The following is a 15,472-nucleotide window of genomic DNA, read 5'->3' as shown; positions in this document are numbered from 1 at the left end:
GGCTTATGTTCCCGTTCTTAAGGCTGCCTACGCCGCTCTCCCTGCCGTCCTCGGGGACACCGCGGCCTGACGTGAGCAAGCCGATGCTTGCGCGCCACCTCACCACCACCCCCCACCCCGCCACCCGGCAAGTGTTCACGGGATTACGGGTGGGTGCCTTTCTGGAGAGGTTTATCGGAGGTCAACAGGCTACTTCTGTGTGAACTGGGGAAAGAAGGGACGTCTACTCAGAAGACTCTCCAAAGAAGCTGGAAGTGAGAAGTCTAGACAGCGTGGGCAAGGATGGCGGGGGCAGGAGGGAGGAGAGAGGGCTGAGGGAAAGGGAAGGACGGAAGGAGGTACAGATACTCAGACAGAGGCACAGGTATCAAAAAAAAAAAAATATGTATGTATTTTCTTAAAGAAGAGGATGGGAAGGACGCAGGCCCTTTCTGAGATCTGGGTGTTCAGAACGTCCCGATTCCTGAGAGGTCTCTCTCTAGCCTTTCACCAAAGCCCCGTTTTAGTGCGACTGCATGAGCGAGGACACCCAAGCACACCGGGGACCTCCTGGGAACCCACGCAGGCCCTCCAGACGCTGCACCTGAGTCGACTCTTGTTCCGAGCCACGCGGGTGAGAGTGTAGCGATTGATGGTGTAGAAGTAGTCGTGGTAGGGCACGTCGTGCGTGAGGACCTCGGCATCTATCACGTAACATTCGCTCTCCTGGCTCGCCTTGTACATGGTCTGGGGGGGAGAAGGGACAAAACTTAAGAGAAGCAAGACGGGAAAAACACTGTCCTCCCTACTCCCAGACGGAGGACCCGGAACCAGTGGAAATGGGCAGCCTGGTACGTGTCCCCACCTCGGGGCCCAGTGACACTTGCACCCAGAAACGTCTTCCTCGCGTCCACCCTTAATCCTTCTCAGCAGGACAGAGGCTCTTCCCGCTGCTCTTCCGTGCCCCTGTGCTCAGCTCACCTGTGTCTCCCTGACGGTGGCAGTTTTAGGAGCCAGAGGGTTGGTAAGGGTGATGGTGTAGAGGATCACTCGGCTCTGGTTTCCATTCTCTTCCTTCTTCCACGGATGGAAGATGATATCTGAGGGTGGACAAGAGTCCTGGAATGAGGGAGGAAGAGAGGCACGGCCATGCCATCTCTGAATTTCCCCTCCGAGTGAACTCTTGACTGTACTGACGGACGACTGGCCCCCAACAGGAAGCCAATGGGAGCCCGAGGGCCCCGGGAGGAGGGTGGGGGGGAAGGGGGAGTCAAAGCAGAAAGAGGCTCATTGTAGCATTGCCGGAATTCTACCCGGGGCTCCAGAATGCTGACTGTTCCTGGGGCCGGGACAGGAGGTCTGGGGGCCCCCTGCGGGGGTGCTGGCAACACTGGAGTCACTGTGGCAAGGGCCTGGGATCCTTGGGAACGAGTCCTTTCCTCTAAGAGACAGCCTCCGCGTGCCCTCCGCCTGCCCTCTCCTCCTGGCCGAGGGCTACGCTGATACCCGGATGTTCTTGCACAGAGTCGGGTGCCCGGCAGCTCTGCCCAGCCGGAGCCACAGCCCCTGCTCTGGGCAGAACAGGGGTAGGGGGGGTGGGACAGGAGCCAAGCAGGGATGCACAGAGTCCTGGGTGTGAATCCTGACCCGCGCCCTGCTTGGCTGCACGGCCCTGGGCAAGTGAGAACCATAGGAGCTCTGGTTTCATCCTCGGTACCCTGGGGATCGCAATGCTCACACACGCGGCAGGTCCAAGGGTGGACCCGAGATGAGGTGATTCTTTGCGAGACCGTGAGCCCTGGGCGGTCCTGCTCGCCGGTGAGCCTGCGGGTCTGGCACTGAGGGCCTGGCGCACGGTGGGCGAGCATAAAGCAGCAGTGCTGGGGGACGGAGTAGCATGCAGGGCCCTGGGGGTGGGGGTGGGGGGCGGGAGGAGGGTGCCCCCGGGAGGAACTGACCGGAGAAGCGACGCTGCTCCATGAAGTCCCGCTGGAAGGGCGAGTCGGTGAACAGCAGGTCGTAGAGCTTGTCCACGCTGAAGTTGAAGACCTCGTTCACGTACTGCCGGCCACTCAGGTCCTCGTAGAAGGCCTGGACCTCCCCTGCACGGAAGAGGATGAGGAAGGAGAGGGTGAGGGCCGAGGGGCGGGCGGCCCCAGGGACACCCCCCCAGGCCACCAAGGGTCAAGGGCGGCCTGTGTGGGCAGTGGTTCATGACCTCGCATCTGTCCGTCTCCTCCTTTGCCGGCACACACACAGCTCACTCGAACCCGCCTTCTGTTCAGCCTTCCTTGACAAAGACTATGGGAATGTACTGTTTGCTTTTAGTTTTTCAAGCCTTCCTAAGGAAGCTGATCTCAGACTAAAATTTAAATCAAGGATGACTTCCTGAACCCAGAAGTTATCAGTTACCCAGTCTGTAAGTTAAGCACAACCGATGACACATGGCATTGCAACCATGGTACAGGGGCATTAAAGGGACGTGGATCCATCTGGAATGACCTGTTTATAGAAAAGCTTCGAAAGCTGGGCTGGACTGTAGGGCCGCGCTCTCTAACCACCCAAGGTCGGCTCCTCTTCCATAAGGCAGCCTGTCTCCCCCAGGGTTTCAATGCCTGTCACTTTTCTCAGGTTTCTGTCTGCTCTGAGAGAATGTGCCTGAGAGTAGAGGTGTGCTGCTAAAGCCCCAGCACTCCTCCCAGGCCCTCGGCACCCCATAGTCCCTAAATCGCTGCACCTACAGAAGCTGGCGTGTGGTCTCAAGCAAGATGCCGACATTCCTGGTGCCCCTGCGGCTCAGAATCATACAGAGCTGGTGCCTGTGTCCGTAGAGGATAAGCACTGTGTGAGCGCAGCTGGGGGGGAATAGTCATATCTGAGTTGATGTGCATGGCGCCCCTGTTGTTGTGCAGTACCCAACCTGTGCAATCATTGGCACTGGCCCTGCATCCTAGATGGGAGTGGGGAAACCAGCCAAGGGTGAGGAAACCACTCGAGCGGACCGTCGGAGAGACTGTCCACAGATGTTTAAATGAGCACTGTCTACATACACTCACTAGTCCTAGTCTACCACCAAGTCAGTGGGGATCAACCCATTTCATGAATACTGACAATTAGGCCTCTCGGCTCCAGAAACGCCAGAGGCAACGCATGCCTGAGCCAGGTCTTAGAAGCTGATCTGATGCAGGATTGAAGTAAAAAATACTACCTAGAAATACTACAGAGAAGGACAGGTTCCAGAGTCTGAGTCACCCAGCAACACCTTTTCTTGCAGCCTGATCTAAAAGCCCGACGCTGGAGTCACTAAAGCAGGTTTCTATTAAAATCTCATTATTTCCAGGAAGCAGCTGACTGGCACTTTCCCGTGGCATATAACCACTGCCTTGCCTTGCATCTCTATGAGGAACAGTGTTGCAGGGCAAGCCCGGGTTGACAGGGGGCACATTTAGTGGCAAGACTGGATGGCAGGACACAGCATGATCCATCGAGTAAAGAAACACAAATACGGAATGATAAGGATTCTGCAGTGGTTGTTCGGAAAATGTCTGTATGTTAATAACAAATGAACCCACCCTTCCCCCCGGAAACCCAGAAACTGACTTGACTCCAGCCTCCATAAAGGGACACCCTGTTAGCCTTCACATGGAGAGGAAGGGCCACTCTGCACACCCACGTTCAAACGCCCACCTTCATCATGGGTGTCAGAAGAGTCACTGAGCTCTGTGGGGATGTCCTCATTGTCATTGAAGTCCAGCGAAGGGGAGGTCACAGGTGCGATGACCTCAATCTTCTCCCCGATGATGTTGTCAATGGCAAGCTCCTTCTCCAGGGACCCATCCCCCTCTAGCGCCTCCTCCTCCAGGGGCAGGCCATCGAACTGGGGTGGAGACAGAGAAGTCACCCAACAGGGCCAACCTGCTCCGGGGCCCCTCTCTAAAGGGAGGTTAGGGACCTGGCCTCGGGAGCCCTCATGTTCACAACACAGCTGCTCAGGAGCTGGGCTGGAGTCATGCTCTAGGGGTTTTCCCCAGCTCTGCCATGGAAGACGGGAGAACCCAGGAGAAGGTTCCGACCTCGTCCTGCTCACCATTACATAGCGCACCAGCCCCAGCAGTGAGCAGAGTTAGTACCTTCCGTCTCAGCAACGCTCCTGGAGCCACACTCCCCCCATGCTACCTGTCGGCCTGCTTCTCACTAGGACTCGTCTACTATGAGGCTCAAAAGCTTTGTAAGCATTTTTTAATTTATTCTCCCCTTAGCCCTAGAAGGGAATAGATATAAGCCTTTATATTTTTAAGACAACCTCAGAGACGGAAAACGGAGATGAGGCACCAGATGAATGATGTTTTCATTCTAAGGCCAGGTGGTCTGACCCTTAAGCCACTGGAACACGAGGCTCCCCTCTCTGGGAATCCTTTCTAAGAAACCCCGCCCATTCTCCTACCCGCCAGGGCACCCCCAACACTTCCTTCATCAAGCTCCCATTCCCTCTGTAACCAAGTCTCAGAGAACAAAGGCCTTTCTTAGCACATTTTTCTCCCTTTTGCGAAGTCTAGCACAATGGAAAAATAAGTCCGGAGTGTATACACTAGGAATTAAAAAACTAATTGTTGAATGAGTGAACAGATAACAGGTCTATAGCCCTAGAGTCATGTACGATTTTGATCTCAGATCAAGGCCGTTAAAAAAAAAAAGACCTGGGATAGTTCTCCATAGAGGGGCTGATCTGGAGCAATCACACAATGAACTTGGAATGGTTTTCAAATGCTCAGAAGCCAAATAAAATCTTGTATCCAAGGCACCAAGAACCTGGCTCTGAATCCTGGGACTACAGCATCAGAACAGAGAGCCCACTGGCTCCAGGATGCCTCCTTGAATAAACTGACCGCAGGGTAACCAACCTCCCTTCTCCCTGTTCCCCAGGCCAGGGTCCTGTGGCATGAACTCAGCTGGGAAACACTGGCCACCGGATGAGGGGTGGAAGCAAGGTCGTATCACCCATACCGAGACAGGGGCTTCACTGCTCCCTGTGGATGTCAGTGTGCTGTTGGTGATGGATTTCTTGGGTAGCTGTGGACTGGCATCCGGCTTGGTCTCGATGCTGCTTTTGGATGAGCTGTCGTTCACTTCATTCTCTTCCACAGGGATCTCCTCACAGTAGCTGAGAGAAGACACCATGAATCCCTGTCAACCTCCGCTGCCAAGACCACCGACTATTCTAAGAACCTCACATCTGTCTATCCGTCCCAAACTATGGCTTTCTTGCTTCTTGGCTTTGGATGTGATCTTCCTCTAAACACCACCCCTCTGCTACAGTGCTCTCCTGAAACGTCGTCCCCACCTTGCACTCCGCTCCCCGCGTATTATTTCTGGCTCCAAAGTCACCTTTTCCATGCATTCTCCTTAGATTTAACCCTATCCTATGACCATTATGCGTCCTGAACTATCTTTCTTCCAGTGGCATCCCATCCCATCCCAACCTCACCACTCACAGAAATGCCTGGGCTCTGAGCATACATTTTATGTCCCACACGGTTATGAGGATGGGACCCCACACGAGTGCCCTTTGGTGATAACGCCCAGATTCCGGATCCTAACTAGTGAGCTTCTTTGCCTTGGACACCTGAAGGGGAACGCTCTCTGAGACAAGGGTGGGTGCCCTTCTAGGGACACTTCCGCCTCTCCCAAGGGAGAACTCATCCCCTTCCTCCTCATCTGACTCACACTTTCCCTAATCACCACACGTGGATGCATGACAACTCTGAGTAACCCATGACACGCCTCGTAAAGATAATCGAACAGATACTCACAGAGATTAAATGATAACACTATTGAGTGTCACTAGTCAGCGTTCTTTCCTTGCTTTCCACTGCTCTGTGCCTCGCACACCACCACTGAGCCTCCACCTACCTCCCCACCTCGAGCATATGCTTGTATGGCTTCGAGGCCCCATCCTTCTCAACCCATCAACAGCAGGGGATACAGGGATGCTTCCTTCTCCTACAGCTTCCTTCCCTTGGCTGTGAGGATGTGAGCTCTCCTAGTGCTCCTCCTACCTAGCTGGCTGTTCTTTCGGGTTTTCTTTTGCTGCTGCTGCTTCCTGTTGAGTGCTCCCAGGCCCAGTCCTTGAACTTCTTATGTTCATCCAGCCATTTGGTGGTTTCAGCTAATCTCCTGGCTATCCACTCAAAATTCCCAGGTTTATGTACCTCACCCAGACTTCCCCGGTGAGCTCTGCATTCACATCCACAAATGTCTATGTGACATCTCCATTTAGCCAGCAGTTATCTCAAAGCCAGCTTGCCTGATCTTCCCCCAAGGTCTGATCTGTAGTGCTGTCCATCTCAGTTTGGAACACCTCTAGCCTTCCAGTTGGTAAATCCAAGAAAACCTTAAAGCCATCTTTGGTTCCTTTCCAATCCGTCAGCAAATCCTTCAAAACAGATCTGGTTCCACTTTCAAAATATATTCAGCAACAAACCACTGATTGTCATTTCTACTGCTACCCTCCTGGCCCAAACCACCTTCACATCTCCTCTAACTGATCTCAATTATTCAACAGCCTCTTAGTCTGCCCTTGCTCCCCCCTGGTCTATTTTCAATCCACCAGCCAGAGTGATCCTGTTAAAATGTTAAGTCGGATCTTACCAATTACCAACTCAAAAACCTTCCCCCAGCTTCCCAGCCCACTCTGAGTAAAATCCAATCATAGCACTGGCCAAAAGGCCTTCAGGATCTGGCCCCTGGCCTCACCTCTTCCTGCTGGCCCTTTGTTCATTCCGCCCAGCCACCCACTGGCTATTCCCTCTGCCTGCGAGGCTCTCCCCGCAGGTACCCTCCCTTCCTTCAGGGATCACTTAAGACATTGCTCCGCAGGGAGGCTGTCACCGCCATCCCAGGCCCTCTTGGAGAAGCACCCCGGCAAGCTGCCCTCTGCCTTGCTCACCCCATCGTGTTGAAGTCGTCATCAGGGGGCACGTAGTCCTCATCGTCACTGGTAAGGCCCAATTCATTCCCGTAGCACTGGTGAACGAAGTGCCAGAGCTCCTTGGGGCACAGGGGCTGTGGAGGACAACAGAGGGACTCTGACCCTTCCATCCTCAGGACCCCACTCTACACGGAGGCACTGAGTTGAGCTGGACTCCCCAGGGGGTAGGAGAAGCTGACCTCCGTTCTCCCTTGCTAAACTAAGAGTTTAGCTAAACTAAACTAACACGTCCTCCACTTCCTCTTCCCTCCTCTCAGGATCACAGCAAGATGCCAATCTCTTGCCTAAATATGGCTTTCAGCCAAGCCAGGAATCTGGCCCTGTTCCCACAACTCAGGTTTGTATAATGGGATCGCCTGGCCCCTTAAGGATGGTAGCTATCCATCTTTTGCTCCTATGGACGAGGTCAAGCATTAAGCGTGATATATAGATGTGACTCTTGCAGCCAAGGCGATCCCAGAGCTTCTGATGGGGACTTGGTCCCTTGAGCCAATCTCCCCAACACAAAGAAACCTCCTAATACTAACAGTGGCCACGCAGGCAGGCCCCACTGCTTCACGTCCAAGAATGAGGTGTGACCTCACAGGTGGCCATTCCATAGTTGGACAGCTCCTGTGGTTCAAAAGAAGCCTATATTCTCATAATTTAAGGGGCCTCAAGGTGAGCACATCCAACCCTCTCGTGGCTACCTGAATACTGCCTTCGTTATTCTCGAGTAGAATGAGTTTGCCTACAGTTCTGCGTACTAGCTCCAGTTCCGCATTTCACTGCGTGCTACGTGTCCTCCTCAAAAGTTCTGTCCTGAGAAAAGTGAGCTCTTGTGGGGTTCAGATTTGCGGGAAAGAGGCAACAGAATGTGGGAAACCAACGACTGGAGGGGCCATGGATGAGTCTTGAACTGGGAGCAGGGGCAGAAGGTAGTAGGGTCAGGATTCGAGAAAGTGGGCAAGAGCCTTAAAGAAAACAGAAGGAGTCAAAACACAAAGAAACATTTTACCTCAAACTTAAAGAGGGGCGCCTGGGTGGCTCAGTTGCTTAAGCGACTGCCTTCGGCCCAGGTCATGATCCGGGAGTCCCAGGATCAAGTCCCACATCGGGCTCCCTGCTCAGCGGGGAGTCTGCTTCTCCCTCTGCCCCTCCCCCCTCTCATGTGCTCTCTCTCTCTCTCACATTCTCTCTCAAATTAAAAAAAAAAAAAATCTTAAAAAAAAAAAAAAACAACTTAAAGAATGTTTCCCATCAATAGATCTGATAAAGAATCTGAGAATTCTCTGAGCCCAGCCTTTCCAGGTGTGGTTTAGGAAGCAGGCGGTGCCAGGCTGCCATGAGCCAGGGTTCTGGTCTCCCAACTGAGGAGAACTGCCCAGAACGGCACAGACCAGGGCTCCCCTCCGAGCTGGCAGGTGCTGGCCCTCACTGAGCTGAAGGGAGGCATCTCCTCCTTTCTCTGGGCCTCCTGCCTCCGATCTCTGGCCCTGACATAGACCATTCAACCTTCCTGGGACACATCTGCCTCGCTGCCTTACCACATCCTGCCCTTTGTCACAATTCCCGTTCCCCGAGCACCCTTCCCTGACCCATCCTCCAGGCTCGGCTTGTCTGACCATAAGCAGGACAACGACAATCGGCAAACAGCTGTTGTGTGAGAGCTTCTGTCTTATTCAGAAATGACAGTGGCTGTGAGCTAAAAATCCAAACCAGCCAGTGGAGGTTCAAACACACGATCATTTTACTATTACTGATGGCTAATAAAGGCAGAAGATCACAGCGCAAATAAACTACCTGGATTTGTGCCCTGGCTACAGGCCTTCAGGTTAGAAAAAATTCTAAATAATAAATCTGCTCAGTTTACTTTAGATTGTTTAGGAGTCCAAGTAGATACATATGTGTCATATGTATAATATAGTTATAACCACATAACTTTTCTGTTATGTCTCTTTCCCTGGCTTGGGGCTCTTTCCCAACACCCCCTGGCATCTGAGTGGGAGTTCTCTAAGGAATGCGGCCATATCATCGCCCATATCCGTGTCCCGTCAGAGTCCTTCAGACACTCGAGTAGTCAAGTTGGTGGCCCTATTAACTCTATTTTCCTATTTTCTGAATTTTTGATGCTCTGGCATCTGAGGCCTTGCTGACTGGCGAGGGAACGTCCATCCCAGGGTTAGCTAATTCCCGAGATAGAAAACAACTCGCCCGGAAGTGCACCTTTCATACGTAAGCAGCCAATCCAAAGCCTACACCCTCAACCACCTTCTTTCCCAGCTCCTTCCAGTCTGGGCCAATATTACCTGGCCTTAGGTATCCCAGGGCCAGGCAACGAGAGACAGTCTCTATGTTCTGGAGCCTGATGGAATTATTCAAACTAGCCAATCCTAAACCTGGTTGGCCTGCTTACCCTGCCTCCCCCATGCCTTCCTGCAAAAGCCACAACGTAAGCTATTGCCCATGCTTTCCCCTCTCGCTCTCTGCCTGACAGTCCGTGGCCTCCTTCCCTTCCCCGTGTGATTCCGCAAGGTGTGGCGGGCCTCCGCCTCTACGAACCTGTGAGTATAAAAACTGATTTCCACCTCTGCGGGTCTCACAAACCCTGGTATGTTTCAGAACAGCGGGACGGAAAGTGCCTGAAGTCAACAAGGGCCTTGCTCTAGGCAGCAATGAGGCTGCTCACAGACCACCACCAGGGGAAGAATACAGGACTCACTGCAATTCTGGGGGACTTCCAAAACCTTGAGGACACGTGGGCTGCTCTGGAGCTAGCCCAGGTCACAGGAAGAGCACTCTCTCCATTGGGCCCTCACCCCAGGGGAAAGAACATTCCAGGTGGATGTGAGTCCTGAGGCCGAAGGAAGGAAGGAGCTGGACAGTACTTACCTTTTCAAGGAGCGCATTCTGCCAGAGCCGGAACATCATCATGTACGTCCTATCCCGGGCCCCAAATGAAGTGAAAAAGTGCTAGATGGAAAGAGAAAACAGCAAGAAGTATCACAACAGAAGAGTAAGACTCATAATAGAACGGAGGGAGACAGGGTGCTTCATCCTTTTAAGAAAAGCTACCGACTTTATCCCCAAATACTATGGACTCAGTTATCCGTGACCATGACACCAAGGTACTCTAGTGACAGGGACCAAGTCCCCAGTGGCGCTAAGTCCTTTGGCATTCACCCCTGCTTTCCACGGTGCTTCTCCCTCTGGTTGGAGGTTTTCATCTCCATAAAACAACTTCCTTCACCCACCAACTGGACCCGGGTTAAGTGGTGAGCTGCGAACCAGCCTTTGGGAAGGAGAAGACAAACCCACTAACCCACTCACCCTTTCATTCCCTAATTCAACAAATATTTGAATACAGTATGTGCTGGGTACCATTTTACATATTTGGGGTATGAGGGCAATCAAAACAGAGACTCCTGCTCTTACTGTGCTTACATGTTAGCGGGGACCCTTTATAACACGCGGGAAGGAAATGATGGGGAACCAGATGTTACTGAACACGATCTAGGGGCTTTACAAATGCTGCTGCTTTGTGTAAACCGCATATGAGTCTTGGAAAATACACGTAACTGCTAACGCCTAATAAAGAGAAACAGGCTGGTGGGATCAGGGGACTTCTGTCATCACAAGGCTGATTGAGGCCAGAAACAGAATTCAAACCAAAGACTATCTGACCCCAAATCTCATGGTTGTTGCCACTGAACTGCCCAAGTCCAAGGGCTCTGCAGACCTGTGTTCAGCTCAGGTCTAGTCCACCCCTAGCCCTGAAGCTCTTAGTTTCCAGGTGCTGGTTAAAGGTCAAAGATCCCTGGGTTTCCTCGGTCCAAATGTTACCTACCACCTGTCCCCCATGCTGACGTGGACAATCCACTTCCTACGGGACTCTGCTAATACATAATAACAACTGACATTTACACAGAGCTTTGCAACTTAGCGTTTTCAAATCTGTGATGTCATTTCAAGCTTCTGCTATAGGACCGACTGGCTCGATGTCACACATGAGAAAACTTATGTGGAGAGAGGTGACATACCACACCCACAGTTACAGGACTCAAATTCAAGTGCTCTGGCTCCAAGTCCAATGGATAGACCTTCCGTCCTCACCCCTGCTCACACTCCACATACCCTGATCCAATGGAGGTGGTCCCCACGATCTGCATCCCCTTACCGTCCCCCACCCCCATCCTCCTGGATAGTCCATATTCATGCAGCTGAAGGACAGAAATACAGAAGTGGGTGGGGCTTGGGGATTAGGGAGGCGGAGAGTAGAAGGTCCAAGATTAGATTCTATTTACCTTTTCTGAGTCAGTGCAAACTTGAATGGCATTGGGAATGAGGCGAGCCGTTTTTTCTTTAGTCATGGAGCAGATGTCTTTCAAACGGACGGTCAGCTGGCACCCCCCACAGGGACGGAGAACGGATAATAAGCAAGAAGAGACATTCATTGAGTCGGCCACGAGTGTTGACGTGGCACCAGTTCAGAGAGAGGAAATCACATCTCAGTCTCTTTATTTCTAAACCTGGAAGGGTCCCCGTTGGCGATCATCTGGTTTAGCTCCCTATTTCACAGAGGCCACACAGTGAGGTGGTGGCTGAGCCTCGCCTAGAGCCCAACAGTGCCTCAGCTGCTGGTCCAGGGAGCCTTCCTTCTCACATCTACACAGTCTGATCAATGTGCACAGACCCCATCACTACTTGGCACTTATAGAAACACAGGACAGTGACAGGGTAAAAGTCACCAGCTTATCTCTTCCTGCTTTATTTTATAAGATGAGGAGGCAGAGAAAGAACAAAGGACTAGCCTCATAAGACACAGCCAACTAGCTGGAGAACCCAGATAACGTACAACCTGGACCTGAGTACCAAGGCCAATGCCCCTTTGACTCAACTCTTCTACCTTCTGCGGTGACTCCTGCCAAATATTTACCTGCATCTGCCAAGAGCAAATGCTCTCATGCTCTCTTCCATACCCAAGAGGGAGGGAAGGGAAGACACTGCAGAGATCTCTCCCTCAAGACTCAGGCATGTGCTTTTATGAATTATGCAAAGGTGTGGGTAGAGCAGGAAGCCAACAAAAGGGGCAGAGTAAGGGCAGCTTGCTCAATGCTAGCCCAGGGACCAAGCCCCAGGTCTTTACCAGAGTTTCCCAGCGGAAGATGTTGCTGTAGAAGCATATCCAATTTTCAGAGAGGTAGAGTCGGCCCTGAAGAAGAATGTCTCTTTGGAGTGCACATGAGTAATCTGTGGTAGGATGGGGGACAGAGGAGCTCAGAGACAGGAAACATCTTCAGCAAACCACTACAAATGAGGTACGCTATCCCTCCCACCAGCACCGCAGGAGCCCCACTGCCTACTACTGACTAGGTGGGTGAGACACTTGAACTAGTGGCCAAGGGAGTCCCTAGCAGCCCATGTGACGTGAAATACGCCACTATTGCCTAAAGGCAGAGGGACGGATGAGGTGGCGGAGGGAGTGAGAAAGTCAGAGGGAGAAAAGACCAATAAAAGTCAACTAACACCCCTCCCCCATCCAAGTTACCCCAACCCTTCACTGCTGGGCCATCTGCAGAGGTAAGAGTGGCAGTGACTCATTCCAGGTTGGGCTCTCTGGAGAGGCCGCCAAACACACGTTGCTCAGCCCTGAGCCTCAACCACAGGGCTCAGTGCTCTGGACATCCTCTCTCCCTGCTCCCAGACAGATGTTCTTACTTGGGTTGGCTCTTTGGTGGGGAACCTCAAGACAGAAGCAGCCTGGGTGCTGTCTTTGGGACGCTCAGACTTCCTTCCCGCTCCCACCTGCTGCTCCCAGGTCCCCCAGCTCACCAACAATGAGGCGCTCCGTGTCTGGAAGTTGCTTAAAGAGCTTTCTGAAGTCTTCATTTCTCTGCTTATAAGTTGGGCTTAACACCTGCGTGACAATGACCGAGGTTAGCAGGATGTTTCCAGGTTCTGTGGGGATGGGGAGGAAGATGCAGGAAGAGCACCTGCTTGCATGTTTAAAAGGCAAAGATGAGCCTCTGTTATCCCACAGACCCTAAGCGGCTCGGTGAGGCAAAGGGGGCTTTGGTATGTATGGAAAAACACCAGGGAGAGAATCGGACACTCCTGAAGGGTTTGTATTCAGTGTCCATCAGTGAGAAAATGTCAAACATACTAAGCAGGGTCCACATTAGATCCCAAGAAGAGAAAGGAAGGAGGAACACCTCCAGGGAGCTTCCTGGGACCCACCACAAGAGCTATTGTTGCCCTGTCTTCTGCCAGCAGGAAGTACCACCGTGACAGCAAACGGGGGCCCAAGAGGGCTCCCCCCAGGGCCCCCCCAGGACCCAGAATATGATGCTCTTCAGAGCATCCCTCGGAAGCAGTGGTCGTGACTAACACAGGAAGTACTGGGCTATGGATGAAACTGACGACTAGAAAAGAAAAATCATAAAATGTAAGGCTACTACGATGTGACTTGTCAATTATATCTCAGTGAAACTGGGGGGGGGGCGGGGGAGAACTGTACTTTACCAAGGCTAGATTTAAAAAAAACAAAACAAAACATAAAACTAGTACTAGAATAAGCACAGAAGGAGAGAATTTAAAAGCATGTCTGGTAACTGGAGGCACCCAACCTTGATTCACTCCCCACCCTTTATAAGACTATTTAACCCAACCCTTCCATTAGCGATGAGGAAATGAAGGCCAGAGAGGAGACCCCAGCCCAAGAGTCCCCAAGCTGGTCAGTGGCAGATTTCTGCATCCCTGGTCCTCTGCTCACCTCTCCCCACCACCTGTGCTACCAGATGACCCTGTGCCCACTTAGCTTTTTGGGTGCAGACCTATACCCATAAACTGCCTTCACAAATCCTCCTTGGAAATTCCATCAGTCAGTTGAATAGACAGGAAACCTCATCCTTCCAAGCTTACAGTCTTAAAATTAAAAAAAAAAAAAAAAAGAGGAGGAAGAGGAAGAAGAGTAGTAGCAGCAGCCTGTGGATGAAAGGCACCCAAGCACAATACATGAAGACAAGAGCACAATCCAGGAAGAGTCATGCATCACGACAGAGAAACATCTGTACCTGTACAGGCGTGTCGCTGACCGACCTACTTATGCCAGGAGCGCACCAGACTGTCCTGGTGATGGTGACAGATAGGTCTTGGCCATTTACACTTTCCACCCACTTCCCTGGGGACCCACTGGCGTATAGCTGCAGTGGCGACGAGATGCGCTTCAGACGGTTGATTTTTGGCTTTTTGCAAAGCTAAGTGGCCCTCGAGCAAGCTTGGGCTGTGGCCTAACCGAGTTCAGGGCATGCGCTTTGACTAGCTGAGCTAAGTGGCCTGATGGTGTTTGTGCCAGAAGAAACGGGAATATTTCAGGAAGTTGGAGGAGAGAGAATGGCATGACTTCAGTTTGCAGGAGGATTTCCAGGAGAGAGACAGAGAGAAGACAGTGCTTTCAACTACTCTGTCTTTAGTTAATTTGAATTTTAAACTTCTGTTTTGGCTTGTTTATAAAATGATTTATACTTGCAGTAGTCAATGCCCTGCTACCTTCCCCCAAGCAATGCTATGCTATAGAACCCCAAACTTCAACAATCACCTGCCATATGTTTGAACCAAGTATCAGGGACACTGGGAGAAGCCAACTTATCCTCTGACTTCTATGGCTAGAAAAGACCTCTGAATACACACTCCTCTGGCCCACAGGTTGATTCCAAACTGATACTGAGATAACCAATCTAACTGGCCCCTTGGCCTTGTAGAACAGAGCCCACATATTGAAAACCCTTGCCTGCCCACCTGATCATCAAGAAATTCCTAATTATGTCTAACTGACCTCCCAGAGCTACAGCTGAGTGAACGTGAAATGAGTCATTACCACACCAAGCACTGTCATTAGCCCTTCACATACATCATTTCACTGGACCACAGATTTTTTATTTTCCCATTTTATACACTAGGAAGTTGAGGCACAGGGAGGTTAAGCAACTTGTCCAAAGTATGTGGTTACTAAGGGGGAGAGGGGAGCATGAACTGAGGCAGTGTGACCCAGAGTCCTTGGTCTGAGTCACTGCTCTATGGTGGTGCCTCAGGGTCTTGGTCCCAAGAGGGAAATGGATGCCTCAGCAGAGCACACTCTCTGGGGGATGAGATGTCCACCTACTCGGGGGCCCCACTAGTCTTTCATGTCCACAAGTGGTTTTTTTTTTTTTTCTTCCCCCAGGGGGTTAGTAATAAAGCTTCAGTTTTTTCAAGATGAAAAAGTTCTGGAAATTGGGTGCAGAACAGTGTGAATGAACTTAATGCTACTGAACTGAGAAATGCTTAGAAATACTTAAGATGGTAAGTTTTAGGTTCTTTACCACAATTAAATATCTTAAAAAAAAAAAAAAAAGTATTGGGCACCTGCGTGGCTCAGTCGTTAAGCGTCTGCCTTTGGCTCAGGTCATGATCCCAGGATCCTGGTATCAAGTCCTACATTGGGCTCCCTGCTCAGCGGGAAGCCTGCTTCTCCCTCTCCCCCCCCCC

General features: G+C 51.6%; 2 protein-coding genes across 17 annotated transcripts in view; one reads left to right on the top strand and one right to left on the bottom strand.

Moving 5' to 3' along the window:
- The window catches only part of GRAMD1B (GRAM domain containing 1B), a 252,697-nt gene that overhangs the window by 31,076 nt on the left and 206,149 nt on the right, over nucleotides 1–15,472 (bottom strand). For all 16 annotated transcript variants that reach the window (XM_073903881.1, XM_025893605.2, XM_073903877.1 and 13 more), the window contains 10 exons: nucleotides 12,779–12,863; nucleotides 12,093–12,196; nucleotides 11,251–11,346; nucleotides 9,839–9,919; nucleotides 6,926–7,041; nucleotides 4,984–5,140; nucleotides 3,667–3,856; nucleotides 1,938–2,081; nucleotides 961–1,079; nucleotides 584–726 (listed from right to left, as the gene is read on the bottom strand). In XM_073903881.1, the coding sequence (XP_073759982.1) occupies nucleotides 584–726; nucleotides 961–1,079; nucleotides 1,938–2,081; nucleotides 3,667–3,856; nucleotides 4,984–5,140; nucleotides 6,926–7,041; nucleotides 9,839–9,919; nucleotides 11,251–11,346; nucleotides 12,093–12,196; nucleotides 12,779–12,863 (1,235 nt within the window). The remainder of the gene's footprint in view (nucleotides 1–583; nucleotides 727–960; nucleotides 1,080–1,937; nucleotides 2,082–3,666; nucleotides 3,857–4,983; nucleotides 5,141–6,925; nucleotides 7,042–9,838; nucleotides 9,920–11,250; nucleotides 11,347–12,092; nucleotides 12,197–12,778; nucleotides 12,864–15,472) is intronic.
- The window catches only part of SCN3B (sodium voltage-gated channel beta subunit 3), a 63,500-nt gene that overhangs the window by 40,858 nt on the left and 7,170 nt on the right, over nucleotides 1–15,472 (top strand). The window lies entirely within an intron of this gene.

The sequence above is a fragment of the Callorhinus ursinus genome, unplaced genomic scaffold, assembly GCF_003265705.2.
Source record: "Callorhinus ursinus isolate GAN/ISIS: 27379988/994484 unplaced genomic scaffold, GSC_fseal_2.0 scaffold19, whole genome shotgun sequence".
NCBI lineage: Eukaryota > Metazoa > Chordata > Mammalia > Carnivora > Otariidae > Callorhinus > Callorhinus ursinus.
Note: the sequence above shows the minus strand (reverse complement) of the source record. Positions and strands in the feature narration are given on the sequence as shown.